The 24,136-nt window shown below is 39.3% G+C and overlaps 1 protein-coding gene across 3 annotated transcripts in view; it reads left to right on the top strand.

The window, feature by feature from the left end:
- LOC122645847 (protein EXPORTIN 1A) overlaps positions 1-22,557 on the top strand; it is a 37,952-nt gene extending 15,395 nt beyond the window's left edge. The window contains exons 15-33 of one of the 3 annotated variants that reach the window (XR_006330525.1): positions 472-531; positions 3,203-3,313; positions 3,396-3,493; positions 3,592-3,700; positions 6,595-6,660; positions 7,031-7,129; positions 7,247-7,327; positions 8,897-8,986; positions 10,362-10,447; positions 10,577-10,657; positions 10,746-10,928; positions 19,445-19,511; positions 19,598-19,708; positions 19,906-20,013; positions 20,088-20,225; positions 20,306-20,443; positions 20,516-20,620; positions 21,908-22,116; positions 22,187-22,557. Coding sequence is in view for 2 of the 3 variants with exons in the window: in XM_043839241.1 (XP_043695176.1) it covers positions 472-531; positions 3,203-3,313; positions 3,396-3,493; positions 3,592-3,700; positions 6,595-6,660; positions 7,031-7,129; positions 7,247-7,327; positions 8,897-8,986; positions 10,362-10,447; positions 10,577-10,657; positions 10,746-10,928; positions 19,445-19,511; positions 19,598-19,708; positions 19,906-20,013; positions 20,088-20,225; positions 20,306-20,443; positions 20,516-20,620; positions 21,908-22,030 (1,854 nt within the window). In the remaining variant the exon portion in view is untranslated. Of the gene's footprint in view, positions 1-471; positions 532-3,202; positions 3,314-3,395; positions 3,494-3,591; positions 3,701-6,594; positions 6,661-7,030; positions 7,130-7,246; positions 7,328-8,896; positions 8,987-10,361; positions 10,448-10,576; positions 10,658-10,745; positions 10,929-19,444; positions 19,512-19,597; positions 19,709-19,905; positions 20,014-20,087; positions 20,226-20,305; positions 20,444-20,515; positions 20,621-21,907 lie in introns of all 3 variants that reach the window. The other 2 variants (XM_043839241.1, XM_043839240.1) reach the window with 2 other exon arrangements.
- Positions 22,558-24,136: the final 1,579 nt, after the last annotated feature.

The following is a 24,136-nucleotide window of genomic DNA, read 5'->3' as shown; positions in this document are numbered from 1 at the left end:
GGTCATTTCGCCCACCACCATGTGTCTGGGTGCAGCTTGCGCCCCGACACAGAGAACATTTGGTCTATATATATATAAATGGTTTGTGAATAATATGAAAGATTACTATGCTTGCCAACTTTTTTTTGGTTAAATACTTGTGCAATGTGAGATGAGGTTGGATCTAAATCTGGAAGTTCTCTTTTGGGGGCATGTGCGTTTTGTAATGTAAATTATCTTGTCTACTAAGTGGAAGAATAACATAGGTCTTGTTTGGTTAGAAGTGAAGTGATTCCAAAACTTTCTATTTTGTTCTTGTTCAAATATTTGCATCACTTCTCACCAAATGGGCCCTTAATGATCTTATAAAATGATAATTATATTCCCTATAATTACTTATGCACCAATATCTTAATCATAGTATTGATGTGTACATTTCTGGATTTTCTGTAGTATGTTTCTGTTGCCTGTTTGATCAGTTCAATGTTACAGATCATGAGGGAAACACTGATCTATTTGTCACATCTTGATCATGAAGATACTGAACAGCAGGTATTGAATAACAATACTTTTCTATTGTAAACTCTTCATTTATTCTATTTATTTTCTATCAAACTAATAGTAGTGATTTGGTGTATCTTACTGGATATCTCATCTTGTTCTTTTAATTAAATTTTAGCACGGTGTATGGAACTCCAACTGTGATGCTTTCTAAAAATGCTGAGTGCAAATAAGCAGTTTCTGATGAAGGCCAATATGTAACCTTTGAAAGCACCCATGTGGATCATTAACTTTCTATGTTACCCAGATTCGTCACTCTCCTCACAAATAACATGTCCATATGTGTGGGCACGGATTCAGCCATGTGTATGTGACGGGTTTAACAGGGTTGTGATCTGCCAAAAAGTTTTCTTTTGAGGGAAAAAGAAAAGATGAAAAAGAAAGGGATAGGGAGAGCATCAGATTTAAGGAGACAGCCTTCTCTCTACAGTCAACTATATTGCCACGTGGCATGGTTAGATGGGGCCCAAATGTTGTGGATGGGTGGACCCCTAGGTCCCCAGCTCACATGCCATTTTGCAGCCCAAACGATGTCTGCCAAATTGCATAAAGCTTCGATAAATCCAAGAAATGGGAGAGTGCACGGTATTGATCACGGTACATTTGCATGGACATGCATGGCAATAAATGCTAATACAGGAGGAATAGATGGTTACAATTGAATGTGAAATTTGGCAGGTGGCATGTGGCATGTGGCCTATCCAGCCTGTCCCATCTATCCGATGGTTTGAAATTGCTACATCATTCCGCTATATGGCAGAATTAGAGGTCCTGTGGAGAGAGGCCGCTTTATAATGGATCTTGTAAAGGCAAAATGGTCATATTAAAAAAGATGTATTCCTCCCCCTGGGAGTCTCCAAATCCTATTTTTAAAGATTTTCTGAGTCCGTCAGGCTTTGACAACTGCACCTGCATCCTGGTGATATGGTTAACTCTGATATGCCAGAGTTAAGGAAAAATTAGTGGTGCTGATGAGATAACAGTTGTTATATATTTCTGTCAAATTATAAAACTATTGAGAAGATGAACAGGAAATGATTGTGTTGGCGTCATTTTTAGGTCAAAGAGTGGATAAGAGTTGCAATTTTCCGGGCCGGGCTTGGCCAGCCTGCCCTAAGGTCCAGGGGCTTCATGCCATGCCCAGGCCAGGCTGGGCCCTAAAGCCTCACAGTCAGCTTCAAGCCTAGCATGTCCGGGCTGGTCCTGCCCTGACCCTATCAAGTTTTCTTGATCAAGCTATTTTTGTGTTGAAAATATCTTATATGCATATGTTAGGATTCTATTACTGTAAATTACACTTAGGTTTGTTGGTCTCTTCACAATCTTGTTAACTACGAGGTACAGTGTTTGGCACTAAAGATTCACACTCAGACCAAACCGGGGTGCATGTCCGGGCTGGCCCAGTTCTGAGCCTACCAAGTTTTCTTGACCAAGCTATTTTTGTGTTGAATATATTTTATATGCATTTGTTTTCTATTACTATAAATTGTACGTAGGTTAGTTAGTCCCTTCACAATCTTGTGGGAGATGGTGGTTTATCCTTACTGTGGCTTTTTCAACTTGTTGTAAAGGAGAAGTAACATGGGAAAGGCCCATTGATCTTGTGTACAACAATAAATAAGTTGCACCACTCGGGTGGGATCAAGCTCATTTCCCATTTATCAAGCTTTGAGAGAGTGATTAATGAAGTACACATAGAAATAGCATTTATTTTTTCTTTTTGTCTTCTTGTCAATTTGATCAGTCATCATCAAAAGCTATTTTATTTCTCTTGTGATTAATTGGAATTATTTTGTCCGGGGGGGGGGTGGAGTTGGAAAAGGGAAAGATATTGTTTGGGGAAAGCTTATGGAAAGGTCGTTAAATGGTGACATTGATGAACTGTGGCTCTCCCAAAAAAATGACTAGAGGGTCTGGAGTAAGCGCATATATGGTGGAGTTGGAACTGACTTTAGAACTATTGGAAAGGAGGTCTGGTTCCTCTCCAATTAAAACAAGGCTACTGCTGTAGTTGGCCTTTTTATTTTTATTTTTTTAATTTAATCTTCTTTGTTTTCTTCTGCTCTTTCCTTCTTTTTGCTTATTGGTAAGAAGAAAACCATTGGTAACGGAAGAGATCAGTCTAGGACTAGAAAGCACATTTGCTGCTGGAAATTAGATTCTCTATTATTGAAATTAAACAACGAGCCTTTTTGAGGTCATGGTAAATTTATGTATTGCTTGTTTTGATGTTTGGGCACGTGGACTGTTGGAGAGGTTGGGTTCTTTAAGTGCCTTCTAATGTGCGATTTGTATTTGAGATTAATCTTATGACATTAAGCTTTCATTTCTTCTAGTAATCTCTTTATCCTTCAAGATAAGGGGATTATTTCTGTAAATTTTATAAAGTTGCTTTGGGTCTTTGATCCATATCGTTCTTTACTTCATGCATTTATAGACTTAGAAGCTTAATACCACCTTCCACCTTTTATGTGTTGTCTGAAATTGCTTTCATCTGCCTCAATATTCAAATTTAAATGATTGTGTGTTTTTTTTATTAATTAGGTGGCTTCTATAGACCCTTGATACATTTTAGTTAATCTTGTGCAAACTTCGTGGTATTTGTTGGAAAGAATTACTAGTATCACTACTAATGCTGAATTTTCCTTGTTGGGAATCTCAGATGTTGAAGAAGTTAAGCAAGCAACTGAATGGTGAGGATTGGTCATGGAACAACTTAAACACATTATGCTGGGCAATAGGATCTATATCTGGGTCCATGGCGGAGGAGCAGGTATGCTTCGTTTGGTTCAGTGTGAAGTCTTGGAAAGGGGAAAAGTTTGCCTGTTCTTACTCTTGGCTCTGTATTTTCATAGGAAAATAGATTTCTGGTAATGGTCATTCGGGATCTCCTCAATTTATGTGAAATTACTAAGGGAAAAGACAATAAGGCTGTCATAGCAAGTAACATTATGTAAGATATTTTGATAAATGCTTGTCCTTCGTATAATAATACTTTACCTGTTACTTTACTCAGTTCCCCCTCCCTTGTCTTTTTCCTTCAATTGGCAGGTATGTTGTTGGACAGTACCCGAAGTTCCTAAGGGCTCATTGGAAGTTCCTGAAAACTGTTGTGAATAAGTTGTTTGAATTCATGCATGAAACACATCCAGGAGTTCAGGTATCTTTTTGCTGGCCTTTTTTTTTTTTAAAATAATTATTTAGGTACTTTTCTATTTTCACTTTCCGTCATCAAAACCTAGATCAATCATTGGTTTGATAAAACTGTGCATAATGGGCCACATATTGTTTGTTGTTGCTTAGTGGTCGACTCTTAACCATGCTTTTTTCTACTTCATCACAAGCTATTTTATTGTCAATCAGAAGGTGATAATGGTGCAAGGTGGATGTGTTTAAAGGGTAAGAAATAGTGGAAAGTTATTAAAAAAAAATAAAATGGAACGGCACACAATCACTTACATTGACAGCCATGAGCGCTTACTAATTTTCTTTTCATACTTTCGAAGGACAATGAACATTATGAGTTACAAGTAGATATGGCATATATAAAGTGGATGGCTGGAACAGGATTGGTATAATCAGTCTCAAGGTCACAGATTTTATGTGAGTGGATAAAACCTTGTAAACCAGGTTATAAACATTAGATTTATAAAAAAATGCTCACTTGATAAAGAAACTAAGAAACAGTCTCATATTCATGCAGTATGAATATCCCCATATTCATTTGGGATCTTCACGATTCACTGATAGAAATGATTTAAAAAGCTTGTCCTTTTGGAGAAAGATATGCAGTTGAGCTGACTGTTGTAATTTATCCTGAACTTGTGTTATCACAGACTTTCTTTTATCCTGATCAATGACACTATCACTTGCTATGCAAGGTTCGAGATTTCGGTTTGGTTGAAACCAAATACTTCAGGTTTCCACTGAAATTCAACTGAAACTCAGCATGTTTGATCTGGCCATTTCGTTGGTCAAATTGCCATATGTTGGCCCGAAATTGTGATGAAACCCTAATTGAGCATTTCTAAATATGTTGGGACCTTGAGATTGTAAAAAAACATACCCAAAATGGTAGTTTTGTTTCATACCCTAGGTTCGTAGTCTACGCTGTATCTTGATATATACGTTCTGAAATATAGCCTATTCTAGATAATTTAGTATTAGAACACACGGAATTCAATAAGAATAATTAAAATATGCATTAGGAATGAAGAAAAACCATTTAATATTACACAACGTCAAAGTGTTACAAGTGTTATAAGTAGTCAAGTACAAGTATACAACCAAGGTTAAAACACTCCTACGAAACCATTCCTCTCTGTGTTAGTACCACATTGAGTTTTGTGAAGGCTCAAAACCTTTTTGACAAAGGGTCTACCTCTAAGTTTAGATCTTACACAAATCTTGCTCAAATGTGACAAATCGTTACTATAGATGCGTTAGTAATCATCAACACTTTGTTTCATAAAAAAAAATGTAGGTGATTTGGCAAAAAATACCAATTTTTGGGGTTCTTTTTGAGTTTTCCTCCTCTAATAGGCAAACCCCCTCGAAACCATAGTTCAAAATCTCGTTTCATTTTGGTCGAAATTTCAGATATTTCGAGTATTTTAGTCCAGTCGAAACGATATGCAACAGCGAATTGAAAAAAATGCAAAGTTTCGGTTGAAATTTTAGCGAGATGTCAAAATTTTGACTATTTGTAACATCTCGCCGAAATTTCAGATAGATGTTACGAAACCCAACTATAAAAAGGCAAAGCCTATGTCAAAATTTCGGGTGAGCTCTCTAGACTCTGGTTTTTGCTCCCATTTCGATTTTTTCCACTTGTTTTTGCTATTTTGTGATTTCTTCTTAAATTTTCACCGCATCGTCGCCGAAATCACTTGGAAAACACATCATTGAAGCTTTGTAGAACTTGTTACCAAAAAAAGAAGCTTCCTAACACATCTTCTCCTACCCAACCCACCAATCGTACCTGTACATGCTCCTAGAGCCATCATATCATAGTGGATCAGTGGGTAGTTCTTCACACTTTGGTGACTCATATCCTAGGATAGGTTACCTTCAGCATGTCGATGATGCAATTTACATGCAATTGTGGAGGACTATACTTGTTTCTTCTCCCAAAATGTAATGTGACATTCATATGTCCTACACTCAGAGGACAATGAATGCGATCGATCCTGGACGGCGCAATAATTATTATTAGTGGACACTTGAGTCAACTAGTTGACTGCTATTAGGAGAGTATATTGATGCCATCTAAATTATGTACTTAATATTATGACTTATGAGTGACTTTATGTTAGGCAGCGAATTTACTTGTTTAAATTGCTTATTAATTATTATGTTCTCTAGTATTTAAGTCTTAAACAATGCGTGTGTGTAATTAACTAAGTTAAACATTAGGATTCAATCGTATACTCCCAATCAAGGGTGAAAATCCATAACACCACGTTGGGTGAATATTTTTGCAATTTGAACATTTACATGTGTTTATATAGCCTAAAGTAAGGTTTCCATGAAGTTTCAGGCTTTAATTTGGCCTAAAACCCACTGAAATGACCAACTGAAACATTGTAGGGAAAATACCAAATTTCGGATTTTTCGGTCAAACCGAAACACCGAGACGAGATTTTAAACCTTGCTTGAAACTCACGAAATAGGTCAATTTTGATCGAAACAATGCTTTTTTATGCATTGTTTTATACTGAAATTGAGTAAAACCGAAATTTCAGCCAAAAAGCTATAATTTCAGTTGAAACCCTGCATTCTTATTGAGTCGCACCCAGTTTCATTTCAACCTTTGTCTGAACTAAAATAGTTCACGAAGTCTTGGTGGTTTTGACTGAAATTGCGGATAATCTTCATGGTGCATGAGCAACCATTCATCTATTTCATTCATGGTTTTCTATAATTCTATCTTATTTTGATGTCAAGTTTCGTCAGCCCCCTTGCATGCATGCATGAGCCTACTGCTTACAAGGATGGGTATGCATGTGTTATTCATGGTCGCATTTTGTTTACTGACCCCTATTTATCTTTCAGGATATGGCCTGTGACACATTCTTAAAGATTGTTCAAAAGTGCAAGCGCAAATTTGTTATAGTACAGGTAATTTTTGTCCCAGTTTACTACAGTGAATTGAGAAATAGTGGTGATTGCACCCTTTTTTTTTGGGGGGGGGTGTTGTCGGTGAAGTGTCAAGCATCTTGACAGTATGTAAATAATAATTTCAATTAAGAATTTGGCTGAGAATAATTCTCATTATTGCAAATTTGTCCTGTGTCCTTTACCGACCATCTTATTATAATTACCGTCTTCTGTGTTGAATCAGTAATACCAGTAGGATTCTCATCTAATAATTAGTTGTCCATTATTGCTAATAATGTTTTAAGGATTGTTAATTTTTCCCGGATATGGAGTTATTTATGTTATATGGGCTGACAGATTGTGCTGTGATTGCATCGCCTTCGATTTGCAGGTTGGGGAAAACGAGCCATTTGTTTCTGAACTGTTGACAGGCCTTCCGACCACTGTTGCAGATCTTGAGCCTCACCAGATCCATACATTTTATGAATCTGTATGTCGTTAACATATTATTTTTTGCTCCAAGTAGCTAGGATTAATCCTTTATGTGCCTATGTTGGGATAGTGTGATTGTTATGTAATAATGGTCACTTGCTGCTTGTCTTTCTAGGTTGGTAATATGATTCAAGCTGAATCTGATCCACAAAAGAGGGATGAATTTTTGCAAAGGTTGATGGAACTTCCAAATCAGGTAGATGTTTAGCCTTCATGGTTATTTCTTTCTCTTTTTTTTTTTTTAATTTATTAATAACCACTTCCTTGGAGAAGAAAATCAGAGCTGCAAAGTTATAACATAGAAGAAACCAGATATGTTTTGAGCATAGTTTAAAATCTCGCGATATCTCGGTATCTCGAGCTGGTTGAGATGGCCGAAATATCCGAAATAAACCGAAATATCGCCGAAATATGGTATTTTTTCTGCCATATTTCGGCACTCCATCTCGGTGGGTTTTTGGCCATATTAAGACCTAATACTTCATGTACACCCTTATGTAAGCTACATAAACACATATAAACCTTTATATTGCAAAAAAAAATGAACTCAAAGTGGTGTTTTGGGTTTGCACCCATGATTGACAGTATACGGTCGCCGACCTTGATGTATAAATAATTAAATACACATTGATTAGGTACTAAAAGACATATAAGAAATTTAAACAAAGTAATGAAACAAAAATAACTCATAAGTCATAACTCATAACTCATAAACTCGATAATAGTCAATAGTTCAATACTCAATAGTCAATACACAAAGTCACAGGTTCACAACTCACAAGAGTGCAAGACTCGCAAGAAATATCACGAAATATCGCCAAAATATCCCAAAAATCCCAAAATATCCTGAAATATCACCGAAATATAAACTTTTTCCATTTCGCCTTGCCATTTCGTCTCGGTATTGTCGAGATTTCCGAAATATCCCGATATATCGGCGATATTTCGTGAAATCTTGAACCATGGTTTTGAGTTAAAGGAGTGGATACTGAAGGAAAAGTGAGAGCTAAAAAGGGAACCAGAAGATAACAACTTTACCCCTGATGTCTGCCTTGCCTTTTACTCCAACCTCACTTTCGCAAGACTACCATGGCCACCTCAAAGAACAGAAAATCATATCCAAAAAAGAGTGAGACATCAAATACACAGCTGTATTTTCAACTACTAAAGCAATTTTGAGCCCTACACTAATGTAACAAACTTCCGACATTCCCCTTCTTTTTCCTGATATATAACAAAGAAAAATTTATTGCAACAGAATATAGGTGATAAAAGGCATGTAGTACAACAACGATAACAACAACAACAACAATAGGCCAAGTCCTAAAAACCCCCAGTCGGGACTACTGAACAGGGTAGTTGCCTACATATGGAGAATTTCTGCCAACCCTACCCACCTCTGGCAGGCTAATGCTCATCAGCCAGAGAAAATTGGCTGATCTCTTCTTCCACTTGAATGAAAACCCCTTCTAACTTTCTTCTGTTGGCCAATGTAGCTCTTCCCAATGGAATGATATTGGTTTGGTTGCTATCACTTTTGACCATGTCCAAATTTACACCATAGACGGTCCTATGAACAAAGATTTCTAGGCCAATATGTCTACCCTTTTGGACTGACTGGGTTAACATCTCTTAGAAGTTGTGATACTTTCATGTTGTTTCTGTTTTCTGTTGTCTTACTGCTAATGTGTTGCAATTCATCTTGTTTACTTTTGCATTAGCCAGTGCTGCTGCTTAACTGACTCAAACTAATATTTTCCTGCAGAAATGGGCAGAAATTATTGGGCAGGCACGTCAGAGCGTAGATTTTCTGAAGGATCAAGATGTGATTAGGACTGTACTTAACATATTGCAGGTATTATTGTATAGCATGCTACTCATTCCTTTATGCTGAACTTGTATATCTATTGCGCAAAGTTTTTTTTTTGGAAGGGTAGTGTTAGAAATTGTACAATTAGTATGGATCCGTCGGTTATGCAGTGTGAAGACGTGAAAAGTGAAAATTCTTATTATATCATATAAATGTTTCATTTGTGCAAGGTTATTGTTTACTAAGTTAAATTGCATTAATTTTAGCCTGATGCAACACCAGGGATAGTTACACGTTATGACAATGGGTCCCCACTGATGCCTGATCTACTATGTTGAGTTTAGGGAATTGTATATCTTAGGTTGATAATTCCTAAAAAAAAAGGCAGAAAGAAAAGAAGGTTAAAAGTATCAGAACAATGCAAATCAATGTACATGAGCTGGCACATGAAATATTCCATTCTTGAAATTTATTTTCATCAGGCCTATGTGTACACCTTACCAATCAACAATCAACCCTACTCCTGTTGCCAGTACAGTTGCATTAAAATTTCTTGTCAATTAACTCTGTAATAGAGATGACAGTACAGTTACATTAAAACCCAGAAAATAGTAAGGAGAACTTGAATAACTCTCAATCCATCAGTGTGATGGTGCTCAAGTTTGGGTTGAGAGGAGTAGAAGGGGAATAAGATAACATTGTCAAATCTCAGCCCAAGCTGTGGGTACATTCTCAGAAATTATAGGTTTTATTTATTAGTTTCTTACTTAGATTAGGATTGGGTTGTTTTATTATAAATACATGTATGTGGCTGAACAAAAAAGAGACAGAGATTGAAGAAAAATAGCTATTGATGAAGCTGTGAGATGCGGCAAAGGTGAGATACTGTGGGTGAGAGGATGATGGGCTGAGATAGCTGATCCTATTCCCCCCTTCCATATCCCTTTCTTTTTCTTTCCTAACCTTTGATGTTCTTCTTCATATGTAAACAGAGAATAGCAATAAAAAAAAGTTTCAGTTATTTAATTTATTCCTTTTATTGTATTGATCTTGCTGCAACCAATCTTCCGCTGGTTTCCCTAGTTCGAGGTCGATTTTGCATTATCCGGATTCCTCAAGGCAGTCCATGTCGTTAGAATCAAACATATTTCAAGACAACTAATAGTTTAAAATAAGCTTCTTCTCTAACCAATGTGATACTTTTTGCATTATTTGGTGTGGAAACAATCTTTGCTCCTACCTATTCTGGGAGATCAGTAGCTTTGACTTCCTTTTTGGCGTATTATAGGGTTCGATGTATTGTCTGGTGGATAAATTCAATTAGGGTTTCTATGTATGTAATAATTTGGTGGGGAACCTTTTTGTTGGTTGTGCTGCTTTTTGTTATTTTGACTAATTTAAACTATTGATTACTTGCCAGACAAATACTAGTGTTGCCAGTTCGCTTGGAACATATTTCCTGTCCCAGATATCCTTGATCTTTCTAGACATGCTCAATGTGTACAGGTGCATCCCTTTTCAAACTGCTGTATTATTCTTGATGCTGTTCTGACTTATGAAACACACTTTTTCTATTCGGTTGTTCTGCTTGTTTAATAGTTTCTTATTCTCATATTAATCTGATGCTTGCTACAGAATGTATAGTGAGCTTATTTCAAACAGTATTGCCGAAGGAGGGCCCTTTGCCTCTAAAACTTCCTATGTAAAACTTCTGAGGTAAGGGTGACTTTTGGATTGAGTCATTTGTGCTACATAATCCTGAAAATTTTTAATTATTATTTGGATTATTTGCTTATTGTAACAGGTCGGTCAAGAGGGAAACTCTAAAGCTCATTGAGACATTCTTGGACAAAGCTGAAGATCAACCTCAAATTGGAAAGCAGTTTGTTCCACCAATGATGGATCCTGTTTTGGGTGACTATGCTAGGAATTTGCCAGATGCCAGGGAGTCTGAGGTCTTGTCACTTTTTGCGACAATCATTAATAAGTGAGTCTTCTAACCATGTAGTTTCCTCCAACTTATTCTTCCCATGTGTATCAAGTATCAACTAGAGGAAATTACTCTAAAACCGGACCAGACATCAACTGTTCTGGCCTTTCGGCTGGTGGTCCAATGATCGGAATAGTCCAGTTGGTTTACGTTACGTATACAGTACTATTAACTTCACTATATGTATGGTGTTGCTGTTAAGCAAGAAACACTGTTGACCGTGTTGTGAAGTTGTTCTCTGTGGCACTGGAGCTCTTGACATAGAAATAGAATCTCCTTGCGATCATGTTCCCCATCCACCCAAAGAAGGGGGAAAAAATAATAAAACATACATTTACTGCAAACTACCCCAGGTCTGTCAATTCAACTGTCTGGTCCAGGAAATCCCATTTAATTCGCTCAGATTGGCAGTCGATTAACAGTTAATGATTTTAAAGGACCTCTGGTCCTTGGGGTGATGTGGACCATTCAATCGACAATTTGAGTGCAGTTCAATGGTCTCTGAAAATGATTCTCAAAATGGACATATGTCAATTGGAGTGACAATTACTGTGAAAATGTAGTTGCTTTTGTCTGTACTGCTAGTGGAGGAATTTTCTTTATTTCTTTGGTCTTGACTGCTGGTGGTGAAAGGTTCTATTGAACTAATCACCACTTCAGTGCTGTCCACATTAGAATTATCATATACTTTAAAGCAGAATTAATCTAATACCAGTATGAATATTGAGCAAGGTATTTGAGGTTCAAAGTTGAGTCTGATATCAGCTTGGCTTGCACCCCCATTCATAAGAACTTGTGCAGAGAAATCTGGAGTTTGAATTGTATTGGATCAGTTGGCATTCTTATAAGGAATAAATCATTGACAATGACTTTAAGGAACCTGACACAAGACAGCGAGTCCTTGTGAAGTTGAGGACAAACTAAGATGGACTAAGGCGGAGGTCTGGAATGATTTATTTTGTTATATGGGAGTAAAACTTGGGGGGGGGGTCAAACAATTGCTGTCACATGGGTAAGGTGACGACTCTAGTTTGACAAGCCAGTTATGGACTTAAAATCAGCCTGGAAATGAACCGTCGAGTCCTCAAGGGGCATGTAATTTCTCAGGTTACTAGCCAGGAACTCAATCAAGCTGAGCAACCCGTTTGTTTGATTGAGGTGGGGAGTAAGAAATCTCACTCTAATTCTCACATCGGGGATAAAATATATCCCTCTCTTTTTTTTTTTTTTTTTTTGTAAATTGAAATTCCAAATGTTTGTTATATGTCTTAAATGTTAGTAAAAGAAGTGTTTTACGCTTATTAACTTGCAGGAAGACCAAAAGTACATTAACTATAGTGTGCTCTAAAGGCTAGAATAAAATGTAGAAGATCACAGAGGTAGAGACCACACTTAGAACCGGGATTGAACAGAAATTTTGAGTAAGATCAGAAACTGGATAAATTTCAGACATTAAAGCAATTTCAGATAGCCTGATTAATCAATGTATTTATAAAACACTACCTGAGGGTTGTATTTATGAGTAAATGGTTTACAGAATTCAGAAATTAGAAAGAAGAGAAGGTAAGCTGGAACTTAAGAAGGGGCTGTAACTTCTCAAATATCATGTGAATTGGACTGTTAACACAAGCAATAGTATCATTCACGTCTATTTAACAAACCCAAACTGAAGTTTTGGGTGGATTAATTGGTGGTCAGTTGCTGAAAGAATAAGGAACAGAGTAGGTTGTATGATAGGTCTATAAGGTGATGGATAAACTGGAAAACAAGAGCAGATTCTAAAGAGATTGGCAACTGATGAGTAACTACTAATTTCGAGGGCAAATTATAATGTTATAGAGGAGATACGAACTAGGAAAGCAAGCTGAACCAGACTAGAAAACAGGGTATCCATCATAGTTATCAAGACGGCAAGGCGACCATGTCGTTTGAGGGCCTTCCTAAGCGCCTTGGCGAACAAGGCATTGTAGTTTTTTTAAATTTAATATAACCATTTTATTAGGCATAAATAGCATATTAATTTTTATATAATTCTACTTGTATCCTAAATAAATATGAAAGAATTGAAGTACATAATCAAGGAATTGCAAAATAGCATAATCATGACATGTCGGCTAAGGGTAGGGCATATCTACAAAAACCTTAAAGACCTCCATGGAAAAGAGGGAAAGATAAAACGAAACGAAAAGACCTCTCTCTTTAGTCCACCCAAATGCAGCCAAGAGAGCGGCCCAATCAAAAGTTCAAAACCATTCATAAATATGAAATATTTACAAGTTCTGGTCTTGTGATCACTTCATTTTAGTCCAATAAATAAATCATTCAATTCTGTGAAAAAAAGAGGAGGAAAAGAAAGAAAGACAAGATTGAATGAAGTTAAAGGAACTGTTTGTTACTCCACAGTCCACGGTCCTCTTTAGAAACAAACAAAAAGAACATACAAGGCTGGAGATGTCGATGGAGAGTGGAGAGGTTAGAAGGGGTTTAAGTTTAGAAGGAAAAAAGAAGGAAAAAAAAGCACAATACTTACAAGGCTGGAGATGTCGCCGGATGCCGGTGGAGGTTAAGGCTGGACCACTGGAGATGGAGACGTTGATGGAGAGTGGAGAGGTTAGAATGGGTTTAGGTTTAGAAGGAAAAAAAGACAAAAAAAAAAGCACAATACTTACAAGGCTGGAGATGTCGCTGCCTTGCCGGACGACAGTGGAACCTTCTGGGACTGAGAGGGACCGTGGAAGCTGGACTGCTGGAGATGTCGCCGGTGGGGGTGGATGCTGGAAATGGGGGTGTCAGTGGAGAGGAGATGTTAGAAGTTAGAACTTAAATAGGGGAAAGGGGTTTAGATTTTAGAAGGAAAAAGGGAAAAAAAAACACGAAACTTACAATTAGCCTCGCCGGACGCCGGTGGAGGATGTGGACTGAGAAGGAGTCGAGGCCTTGAAGGTCTGAGCTGAGCTCTGTCGGAGTCTCTGCAAGTCGCCGCTGCGCTGCTTCTTTTCTCTTTCATTTTTTTCTTTTTGATTTTGGTATGTCCCTTTAAGGTGATTAGGTGAATCGAGTTTGGTATTTAGGTTTGGTTTTGTTTTTTTTTTTTGTAAGTTTAACATATGATTCCATGCTTCTCACAGCATGGAACCAAAAATTTACAACCAATGACATTTTTTCAATTAGAATAACTTAAAGTACATAAAAAAAGTTAAAAAACAAAAATATAAAAAAAAACACCAAAAAGCGACTGCCTTGCTCACAAGGCGTCGCCTAGGAGACGCCTTGGTGACCAAGGCGGTCGCCTTTCCAAGGCGGTCGCCTTTCTTACATACCATAAGGCATCCCATCGCCATACCCCCAGATTTCCGCCTGGACGCCATGGTGTCGCCTAGATAACTATGGTATCCATTCAAAAATAGAAACCAGGCATAGAAAATGAAGCAGAAGAAGAAGAGAAGGAATAATCACACCTGGGATTTGAAACCTGGAGCTGAAACTAAGCAAGGGGGAAGAAAGATCAATCGAACCAGCCTAATTGATCTCCAGTGAGAGCAACCAGCAATCATGAAACTCAAAAACTTCTATTCATTTAATCAGTTGGGTGAGGGGTTGGTAGGTACATGTTTATATCTATTTACGTACTCTATAATAATAAATTTCAGTTTACTAATATACCCTAAATATTTGCTAAAATTCCGATTCTATCCTTACTGGAACCAGAGGCCAAGTTTAGGCCTGGCTCTCCTTGGTGTGGGCTTCAAAACAGGGTCTTGTTTCTGTAGCCAGGCTAGTGTTACTGCATCAAAGTGACTGCATAAATAATGTCTCCTACATAGATAGTATTGAGATGAAATATTTTGCTTAGACAAGGCTTGTCAACTGGGTAGGCAGATGGCCTTCAATATATTTGTATTTTTTCTTTTTTTTTGGGGGGGGGGTGTTGGGGAGTGGACTATGGGCTTACTACGGTAAACTCTGGGTGCATTGGAAATGAAAAGCATGGTGCTGGAACAAGGAACTGGCCTTAAAGTTTTTCATTTAGATCTCTATTCTAACAAAAATGTGTCCACTAGAACACTTGCGTATTATGGTAGCCAACCACTAGAACACTTGCTTATTATGGTAGCCAAAGTTGAGATGTTTTGGTGCTGATATAATTGATGGTTTCAGAGTTCATTTCTCAAAAGACTTGTATATCACACGTTCCTAGTGTCCACTATTACATCTCATATGTTACAGGGGTATGTTTTATTGGTTTCTCAAAATGTTAGATAGTGGTTTGCTGTAGATATTTTATCTTGCATGAGCTTCAGTTGTAAACTAGAGCTGTTTTGGTTTTACCTTTTAAGGAATGTGGATCTGGCTTTCTGTTATTCCCCTTTGCCTTCCTTCCTCGTTTCTTTACATGGTATTATCACCTCAGCAATGTTTTGATATACATTGTTGTTGCCCTAGTTGGAAATATTGCAAGGATTGATTTAAGAGAAGAGAGAAGAAGATACGAGCTGAGACGAGAAAATGAGAATATAAGAGGAAAAAAAGAGAAGAGAAAGAGGGTGGAATCGTATGGGAGAGAGAGTGGACTCATCTCCCCTATATTGATGTACTAACTTTTTTCATAACACTAAAAGAGGGATGGCCTAAGCGTTGATGTCACAACATCACATAATCAACATTGCTGTTCTCGCTATGCCCACAAACATAAGATTGAGCTGTAGTAAAAAAAAGGCGTTTGGGGTTCAAGGAAGTAGAGCCCTTTCTCTTCACGTCCAATGCCAATAATCCTCTTTGTCATCAAATCCTAAAAAAGGCAATAAGAAGGAAAAAAGGGACACAAGTCACAACAATTCAAGGATTTCATTAAATGACCTACATATAGTAGATTAGTGGCAAATTTAGGAACATGAAGAACCAAATCAAGGGAAATGGAAGAGGTAACATGAACACTACCCTTACCAGAAATAGAGGAATGGGAATCATTGGCAACTCTAATCTTATCCCTACCAAAGTAGAAATAATATATATCATAACACTGAGACATGCCAGTCGTGTGATCGGTGGCTCCAGAGTCAATTATCCAAGGAGCAGTGGGAGGAGCTAATGTAGAGGATTGCAAGGCTGAAGCAGAAGAAGCTGGCATTATGGTAGAGGAAAGAAGGCTATCCATTTGTGACATAATCCGTTGAAAGGTTTCTAGATCTTCCCTTGTGAGAGAGCTGCGATCTACCTGTAGTCTAGATGGGACTCCACATGTTCAGTTTCAGCCATCACAGTGTATGCTCTGGATCCCCCTCTCCTGCCACCCCGCATACTAGTAGGTGCAAGTCTAGAGGGACGTTCATGAAGCACCCAACACCTTTTTCTAGTGTTTCTGAGTTTCCCACAATGATCACATCTGAGTCTGTCTCTGTCATCTCCACGGTGTGACCCCTGGCCTCTTCCTCCAATACGTTAATCTCTATGGGAGCGGGAGGAAAGTGCAGATCTCTCCATATATGGTATAGTGTCCATGGCAACTCTTCAGGTCTTCTCACCTTGCAAATAGAGCTACATCCCTCATATAAAGATGGAAGAGGTGATTGTCCCAAAATTTGCACCTAGATTGGCTCATATTCCGGATTCAGCCCGCCAAGTAGAATAAGAACTTGTTCCTTCTCAAGTGTCCTATTGATGAACCCAAATTCACTCCAAACAATCAGAGGTCGCCACATGTCTCGGACCAAGAAAGGAAACCAAAATAGGGCCAGTGAAGGACCAACCGTAGGCACCATCCACCAACACCCATGGGAGCGGTCACCCTTGGGCGCCAACCCCCTTGGGGGCGTGGACCTCCCTGGGCTCCAACCCCTTGGGGGGCGTGGACCTCCTTGGGCGCCAACCCCCTTGGACGAAGACCCTGGGCATGGCTTCCCCGAACAAGTCATCCCCGGGCACGGTTTTCTTGAACACGTCATCCCCGGGCACCGTCTCCCTCGAACACGGCAGTCACCATCGCCATCAACAAGACAACATCGCCAAGGACTCTAGGCCACCGCCTATCGAGTCACGTGGAGTAAACAGACTCATACACCATGAACTTCATCTACCACGTAGATGAGTCTATCCATCAAGATTACTAGGGCCACCCGGACACTACGTCCCACAGGAAGGCAACTTTCAAAGACACCACATCTCCCTGGAAGACAACTACCTAGTCTATCAAGGACACTACATCTCTCGGGAAGGCAACCAATCAGGAACACGCCCTGCTGCTCAGGGACTCTATCCGCAGCGAAGACCACTCCATACCTACTGGGACTCTCCACACCGCCACGCACTACTATAAAAGGGAAGGTACTCTACCCCCTCAACTCATCTTGAATACTACTATTCATTCATCTGTTTGCGCAGCGAGGTCTGACTTTGGCATCGGAGAGTCCTAGGCTGGAACCACACCGGTTCTCCTTTGTCACTCTTGGTCCTTTTTGCAGGTGACGACACTCAAGGGACCGCCGAACGATTTCCTGACGCAACACCTATATACCTTTGCTTTTTCCTCGGGTTTGGTTGAACAGTTGGAGGGTCCCGATAGTGATCATACTCCTCCCAGAGATTAATAATTGATTTATAATATTCTGAAAAAGTCTTGTCACCTTACTTCATTGTGATGACTTTCTGAAAGATTTCGTAGACCTTCGCCGAGTCACCCAGTTGGTCAAATGGTTGTGTTCTCGGCCGTTCTCGGCCTCCCATTTCAGATGCATCAGATCACTTGATTCAGAAGCCTTAATGGTACTAGTAATGTACCCATGCTTCCCTCAACGTTGCAACCACAACTTCACTGAGTGAGCCCAATCCATATAGTTGGTGTAGTCCAAGTTCACAATGGATAGTTGGGAGATGGGGTTCTCAAATATAAATAGACTAGGGTTGATACCACCCAAACCACTAGTCGAAGTTTCCATAGGTCCACTAACCTCTGACATGATGTCCAAACGCACTTAGAAAACCAGTTTGATGTCCAAAGCAAATGGGAAGTATACTCTACACAAATTCTTTTTTCCCAGTACTCGGAAAAAAATTCCAGCAAGGAAACAAACCATAGAAACTTGAAGAAAAACAAATCACATACACTTTTCACGATGTGGCTTCATCTCATAAGAATGAATAAGTCTTAAATGATGTAACTCACCAATCCATAACAACTAAATCACACACACCAGAAAAAAAAAAAAGAAACTGAGCATTTCAGATAAAACATAGGTCAAAAAACCAAACTGGCGGTACCTGGCAGATTTCTAGGGGATGAGTTGTGCTCCAACAATACATTCCTTTAGCAACCGAGACTATGCGGATAAAAGGATAACCCCTGGGAGATTCTAGTAAACCCAACCCCACTCTCAAATGTTGCTGGAGGAAAGAGAAACAAGAACTTGAAGGAGAAGGTGTCTGTAACTGTGTACAGGCTTTCTTGTTCTTCAAACAACGTCTACATCCTCCAATTTTTTCCTATTAGGTCTTCTAGTTGATGAAACAATTTGATTAGATCTTCTAAGTGTGTTTTCTTATGTAGTATAGCCTCTATTGGAACCCTCTACTCTTGTAGGGTTCCAACGAGTGGTACAAAGGATTTACATGCTTGGTCGACTCTCAACCCTGGCTCTGTTAGACTGTTACCAAGTTGGAAATTTTGCAAGGACCGATTCAGGAGAAGAGAGAAGAAAGTAAGAGCTGAGAAGAGAAGTAGAGAAGATGAGAGGAACAGAAAGAGAGTGGAATCGTATAAGAGAGAGTATGGACTCCTCTCCCTTATATTGACTTACTAACATGGTATTAGGAAAAATACAATGTAAGACAATAAGATGATAACCAGTGGCCAAAGTGCCCTTATGACATAAACTCTAACAGACCTTACTTGACAGCTGGAGCTTTTAGTATAAATGGTTTTAACATTGTATTAGAGCAGGTAGGTCAAGTGTTTGATCCATGGGAAGTGCAATGGGGTTCCCGACACTTTCTCACCCGGTGCCTCGTGATGGTGTGCAGGCATGAGTACGTGTCACATATAGGGTCGTGTGTGTACAGGCCTGCACGTCTGGGGGAGGGAGGGGTGTTTAATATACATTGTTTTTGACCGTACTTAACAGCTCGAACTTACGTATAAGCGGTTGTAACACAATGGATCCTGGTAATTGTGTTGCTGGCAAATTGACTGCATTCTGAGATGGGGACTACTCTAGATGCTTTATTTGCTGTGGTGTTGTCTAATTGTGCATTCCTTCGAATATTGATATTGTAAATCTTCATTCTGGATCTTTGCTTCACAATTACATTACAGTTGTGCTGTTAGGTTTTGTGGTTTTCTTTTTTAAAGTGGGATTGTTTACTCCATAAATTGTTCATGAAATAGAGCCTTTACTAGAATCCATTGCGAAGGCAGCATAAGCATTTTTACTAGTCACTGTGTAATAATTATGACTTATGGTTAACTTCTGCTTGTGACCCATTCCCCTTGGTATTGTTACTTTTTATCTTCCCATGCCTAGGTACAAGGGTGTAATGACAGAGGATGTGCCACGTATATTTGAAGCCATTTTTGAGTGCACACTTGAGGTGAATATGTCGCTGGTGTTAAATGAGTCATTCATTTTTGTATGCCCTCCCGGTTTTCTTATTTGTCAAATCACCTTTTATTGCAGATGATTACAAAGAACTTCGAAGACTATCCAGAGCATCGCCTTAAATTTTTTTCTTTACTGCGTGCAATTGCTACACATTGTTTTCCTGCCTTGATTCACTTGTCAAGTCAGGTTGGTTATTGAACCGTCACAAATGTTGTTCCGAGATTGATGCTTAACTTTGTTGTCATCATAATATCATGCGATTGGTTTTCTTAAGTTACTACATTTGCATTTGTGCACCTACCTTTTTTCTTGGAATATTTTGTTTTTTGACCACTGTTTGATGAGCTGATCTGTTTCCATTATCTTTTGTTGGTCCATACTAGCAATTGAAGCTTGTAATGGATTCTATAATCTGGGCTTTTCGGCATACTGAAAGAAATATTGCTGAAACTGGGCTCAATCTTTTGTTGGAGATGCTGAAGAACTTTCAGGTGTGATTCTTACTGTACTGCATCATCTTTTTCTGCTTACGATGTGGATTCTTACTCTCTAATGGATTATACAGGCTTCTGAGTTCTGCAATCAGTTTCACCGGACTTACTTTTTGACGATTGAGCAAGAGATTTTTGCCGTTCTGACAGACACATTTCATAAACCAGGGTTCAAGTTGCACGTATCAGTGCTGCAGCACTTGTTTTGCTTGGTAACCGAAAGTTCAAATTTCCTGATTTTGATTCAATTGTTTTCACCAGCAGGATCATAACAGTTTTGATGCTTGTTCAGGTGGACTCTGGATCATTAACAGAACCTTTGTGGGATGCCTCTACAGTTCCTTATCCATATCCCAACAACCCTATGTTTGTACGTGAATACACCATAAAACTTTTGGGTACATCATTTCCCAATATGACCACAATGGAGGTAGGGAATTGAACTTTAAGTGTAGTCTTTTCTTCTCAATAGATCATTGGTTTGAACAAAGTTGATTTTCAGGTTACGCAATTTGTAAATGGACTGTTTGAGTCGAGGAATGACCTCTCAGCATTTAAGGATCACATCCGAGATTTTCTTGTGCAGTCTAAAGAATTCTCAGCTCAGGTAATGTGATGAAGTAGTTGGATCAGACTTGACTTCCACTTTCTGTCTTCCCTGTTGGCTTGAAGGTGCATCTGTTTCTTACATGTGTGTTACACAAGAATTACTGCACAATTATCCATCGGCTGACCTGAATCTTGAATGTACTGTCCATACGTAACACCTACAAATTCAATACTCAGCTGTGTCCGCTCTCCCTCTGTGCTCAGGCAGACCAGTCTTGTTTTGCTTACTGTCTAATTTTTGTCTCCAATCGAGAGTAAATAACATCCTTTTTTTTCTGGGAAAAAGGGGGGGGGTGTTTCAACCTATCGACGAAAGGTTTAAAGTTTTTCCTCTCTACTCCCCCTGGTCTGGTGCTATCTCATATTACACACCGACACCTTTTTCTTACATGTGCTGGATTATTTACGAGCAGCAAATGTTATATTCATGATTGTCTTGCTTTTACTTGGAGGGATTCATCTTTCATTTTTGTTATGTCAGTAGTAATCATACACTATTAGCAAATGCTGTATTCATGATTGTCTTGCTTCTACTTGAAGGGATTCATCTTCCATTTTAGTTATGTTAGTAGTTAAAAGTGGTATTCTAGTTATTTATGAAGTTTACAAATTCTATTTCTGCGTTTAATCGGGCAGAAATACTTTTCCAGTTTCCACTACTAATTTTTTTTTCCCACGAAAATGTCCCACGGGTTTTCTACTGAGTGCTGTAAACAGGCATACCCCATTGCCCGTCTCTGGTATCATCCGGGTTGGGCTCAGGTGCATGTCTACTAAAAAGCTTACAATGCTGGAGTTGGGCGAGAGCCAATTTTTTTTTCTCTCTAGTACAACCCCAGTACTTGTGTATTTAACAAAAAGGGGAAGAGTTTTATGTCTGGGAGTGTGGCCCTTGCGCCAGCACGGGGGCCAATGGGAGTGCACACAGAGGCATCAACGGGGGCTGAATTTCCACCTTTCATTGGAAGCAGGGTGGTCATTTTGCTGCATCATGTGTCTGGGGCCCATGCTCCCGGACACGGTCCTTTTTAGCGAGAGTGGAGGGAAATGATTTGTCAATTATTATGGGTGGCCCTAGAGTACTATCCAGCCATATAGGTTTTGAGGAATACATATTCCTAGGAATCCAGAGGATCAAAGTGGCATCTCTATGTTTGTTGTTACAGTCCATTGTTTTCTAATCATTGATTGACTTAGATCGGGGTCAATTGAAATAGTAATATCCCTACATATTTCTCTAGGCTGTCTGATATGATTTTCATTCTAATGCTCAAGGCTGTTGCAGGATAACAAAGATCTCTATGCCGAAGAGGCTGCAGCTCAGAGAGAAAAGGAGCGCCAGCGGATGCTTACCATTCCAGGGCTTATTGCCCCTAATGAGCTACAGGATGAGATGGTAGATTCATAGCTGACAGGTTGATCTTTGATGGTGCTAATATCATGTGTTCGCTCTCTCAGTGAGTGCCTTAGATCGTTCCCAAATTTTCTTTGGAGGTGAACGGGAAGGTGCTCTTAAATTTTTTTTTTCTCCTTGTTCTCCCCGTCCCCAACATTTCCTTGGTAGATTGGTGCGTTGTGAAGGTGCCTCTCCAGGGGCTAAGGGCTGTCTGTGGACTACTGGTGATACTTACAGGGCAATGGTGTTGTCGGTTGAAGTAGGGGATGGCTCATCACAGGGAGCGAGGTCTAGTGATGCTAATGTAGAGATATAGTTTCATTTTCCAGCCAAGTAGAATCTGGCCTTATCGTGCTTTTGCGAATTGGAGGTGATAAAAATTTCCTGGGAGTATACTCTTGTAATATCCCATTTAGATATTTTTAATGATTCAAAATAGTGGTTACTTTATACTAGTTTGGGCAGATTTTGTAATGGTGGTGTCTCTATTGAGCAAAATCTGTATTTTGGTAATCGTTGAAAATGCTTCAATCATTTTTTCTCGGATCCTTTTTCACTTGAAATTAATCATCTGGACATGGCTTTCTTTTAATTTTATGAAACATCTCAGCATGGGATTTTTTTTAGGGTCTGATGGTTACAAACAGAATTTGTAACCGGTTTTTCTTTGGTCCTCCATGTAAATGACATGGCACTATAATAGAGTGCCACTTTTGTATTCTCGAAACATTCTTCCCTTTCTTTCTTCCCCCATTCGTTTGCCAGCAGGCGCTAAAATCTGGTGGCTACCTGGCCGATTCCTGCCCCGCAGTCCTCCCTCCTCCTTTCCAGCCCATTCCCTGCAAATACCCCTACTCTCGCTGATCACTTTTCCTCTCGAGAATCAAAGCAACAATCGACTTTGTTCATAAAATACGATTTGTGTTAGGGAAAAGCTGAAGAGCTGTACTACTAGAACCACCCAACGACTGAAAGCAGATAGAAATCACGAATCAAGGAGCAATAAGGGGTAAAAAACAAGAAAACAAAGACGAAAATATCACCGAACTGTCCAAGTCCCCAACCCGACTCATAGTAAGCGTGACAAACACATATTACCACTCGTCAAAACGTATCAACCGAACTTCTCATCCCACTCTTCAGAAGACCCAAACCCCAGAACATTATAAAAAAAAAAAAAAAAAAAAAAAAAAGAGCCCCAAAAAAGATAAACTGAAAAAACGAAACACACAATGAACAATTCAAACCCAGCCTCAAAAGGTCAGGTGTCTGCATACGGTAGAGAGGAGGAAGTACTATCAGGCGGATAATTATCGTCTACAGCTTCCTGACTGGTGCGGTTTCTTAGTTCTTCTCACAAGGGGGGTGGGACCCACCCGGGGCATCTGACCAAACAGTCTGTCAGGTGGGATCCACCCTCCTCTTGTGAGAGGAACTAGGGAACCGCACCGGTCAAGGAACCGTACACGAAAAAAATTCACTATCCGGCAGCTCACCATCTCTGTCGGTTGTCATGATCTGAATCTATAAAAGCACTAGGAAGTCGCGTATACCAGTAGTGCTTCTGTTTTAGGGATTTTCAGCCCATTAAAAGCTTCTTTTTCAACAATTTTTTTTTGACCTTAGCGTTATGGTGTAGGCAATGGCTGGGTTTTTACTTGGCGAGGGAAGTGTTGTTAGAACCAAAAACCATCCAACGAAATTCCTTTGGAGAACCTATTCCTATACAAGAACCAAGAGATCTCTTACAACTAAGAGGGTTTCGAGTTGCAGAGGTCGTGTGGGTGGTGGGTTGAGAGAACGGGGAGGAGTGGATGAAAGTAGGTATTTGCAAGGATGGGACGGGGAGGGAAGCCGGGAGTTGTAGGGAGTGTGGGGCCGTTCACCAATTCTTAAAGTGTGGCAGTGCTAGGTGGAGATGTCAGACACCTGGCAGTTGCTGCATCTAATGGCCTGAGCTCATTGATATGGACCGTTAGATGCAACAACTGCCGGGTGTCGACATCTCCACTAGCACTGCTGCACTACCACACTTAAAGGAATTAAAGAAGATTTCTTTCAGGAGGGGGAGAGAGGGAAAACATAAAATTACAGAAAAGACCTGCATTTAAAAATTGA

This window comes from Telopea speciosissima, chromosome 11, assembly GCF_018873765.1.
Source record: "Telopea speciosissima isolate NSW1024214 ecotype Mountain lineage chromosome 11, Tspe_v1, whole genome shotgun sequence".
In the NCBI taxonomy this organism is placed as follows: Eukaryota; Viridiplantae; Streptophyta; class Magnoliopsida; order Proteales; family Proteaceae; genus Telopea; species Telopea speciosissima.
This window is presented reverse-complemented; position numbering and strand designations above follow the sequence as displayed.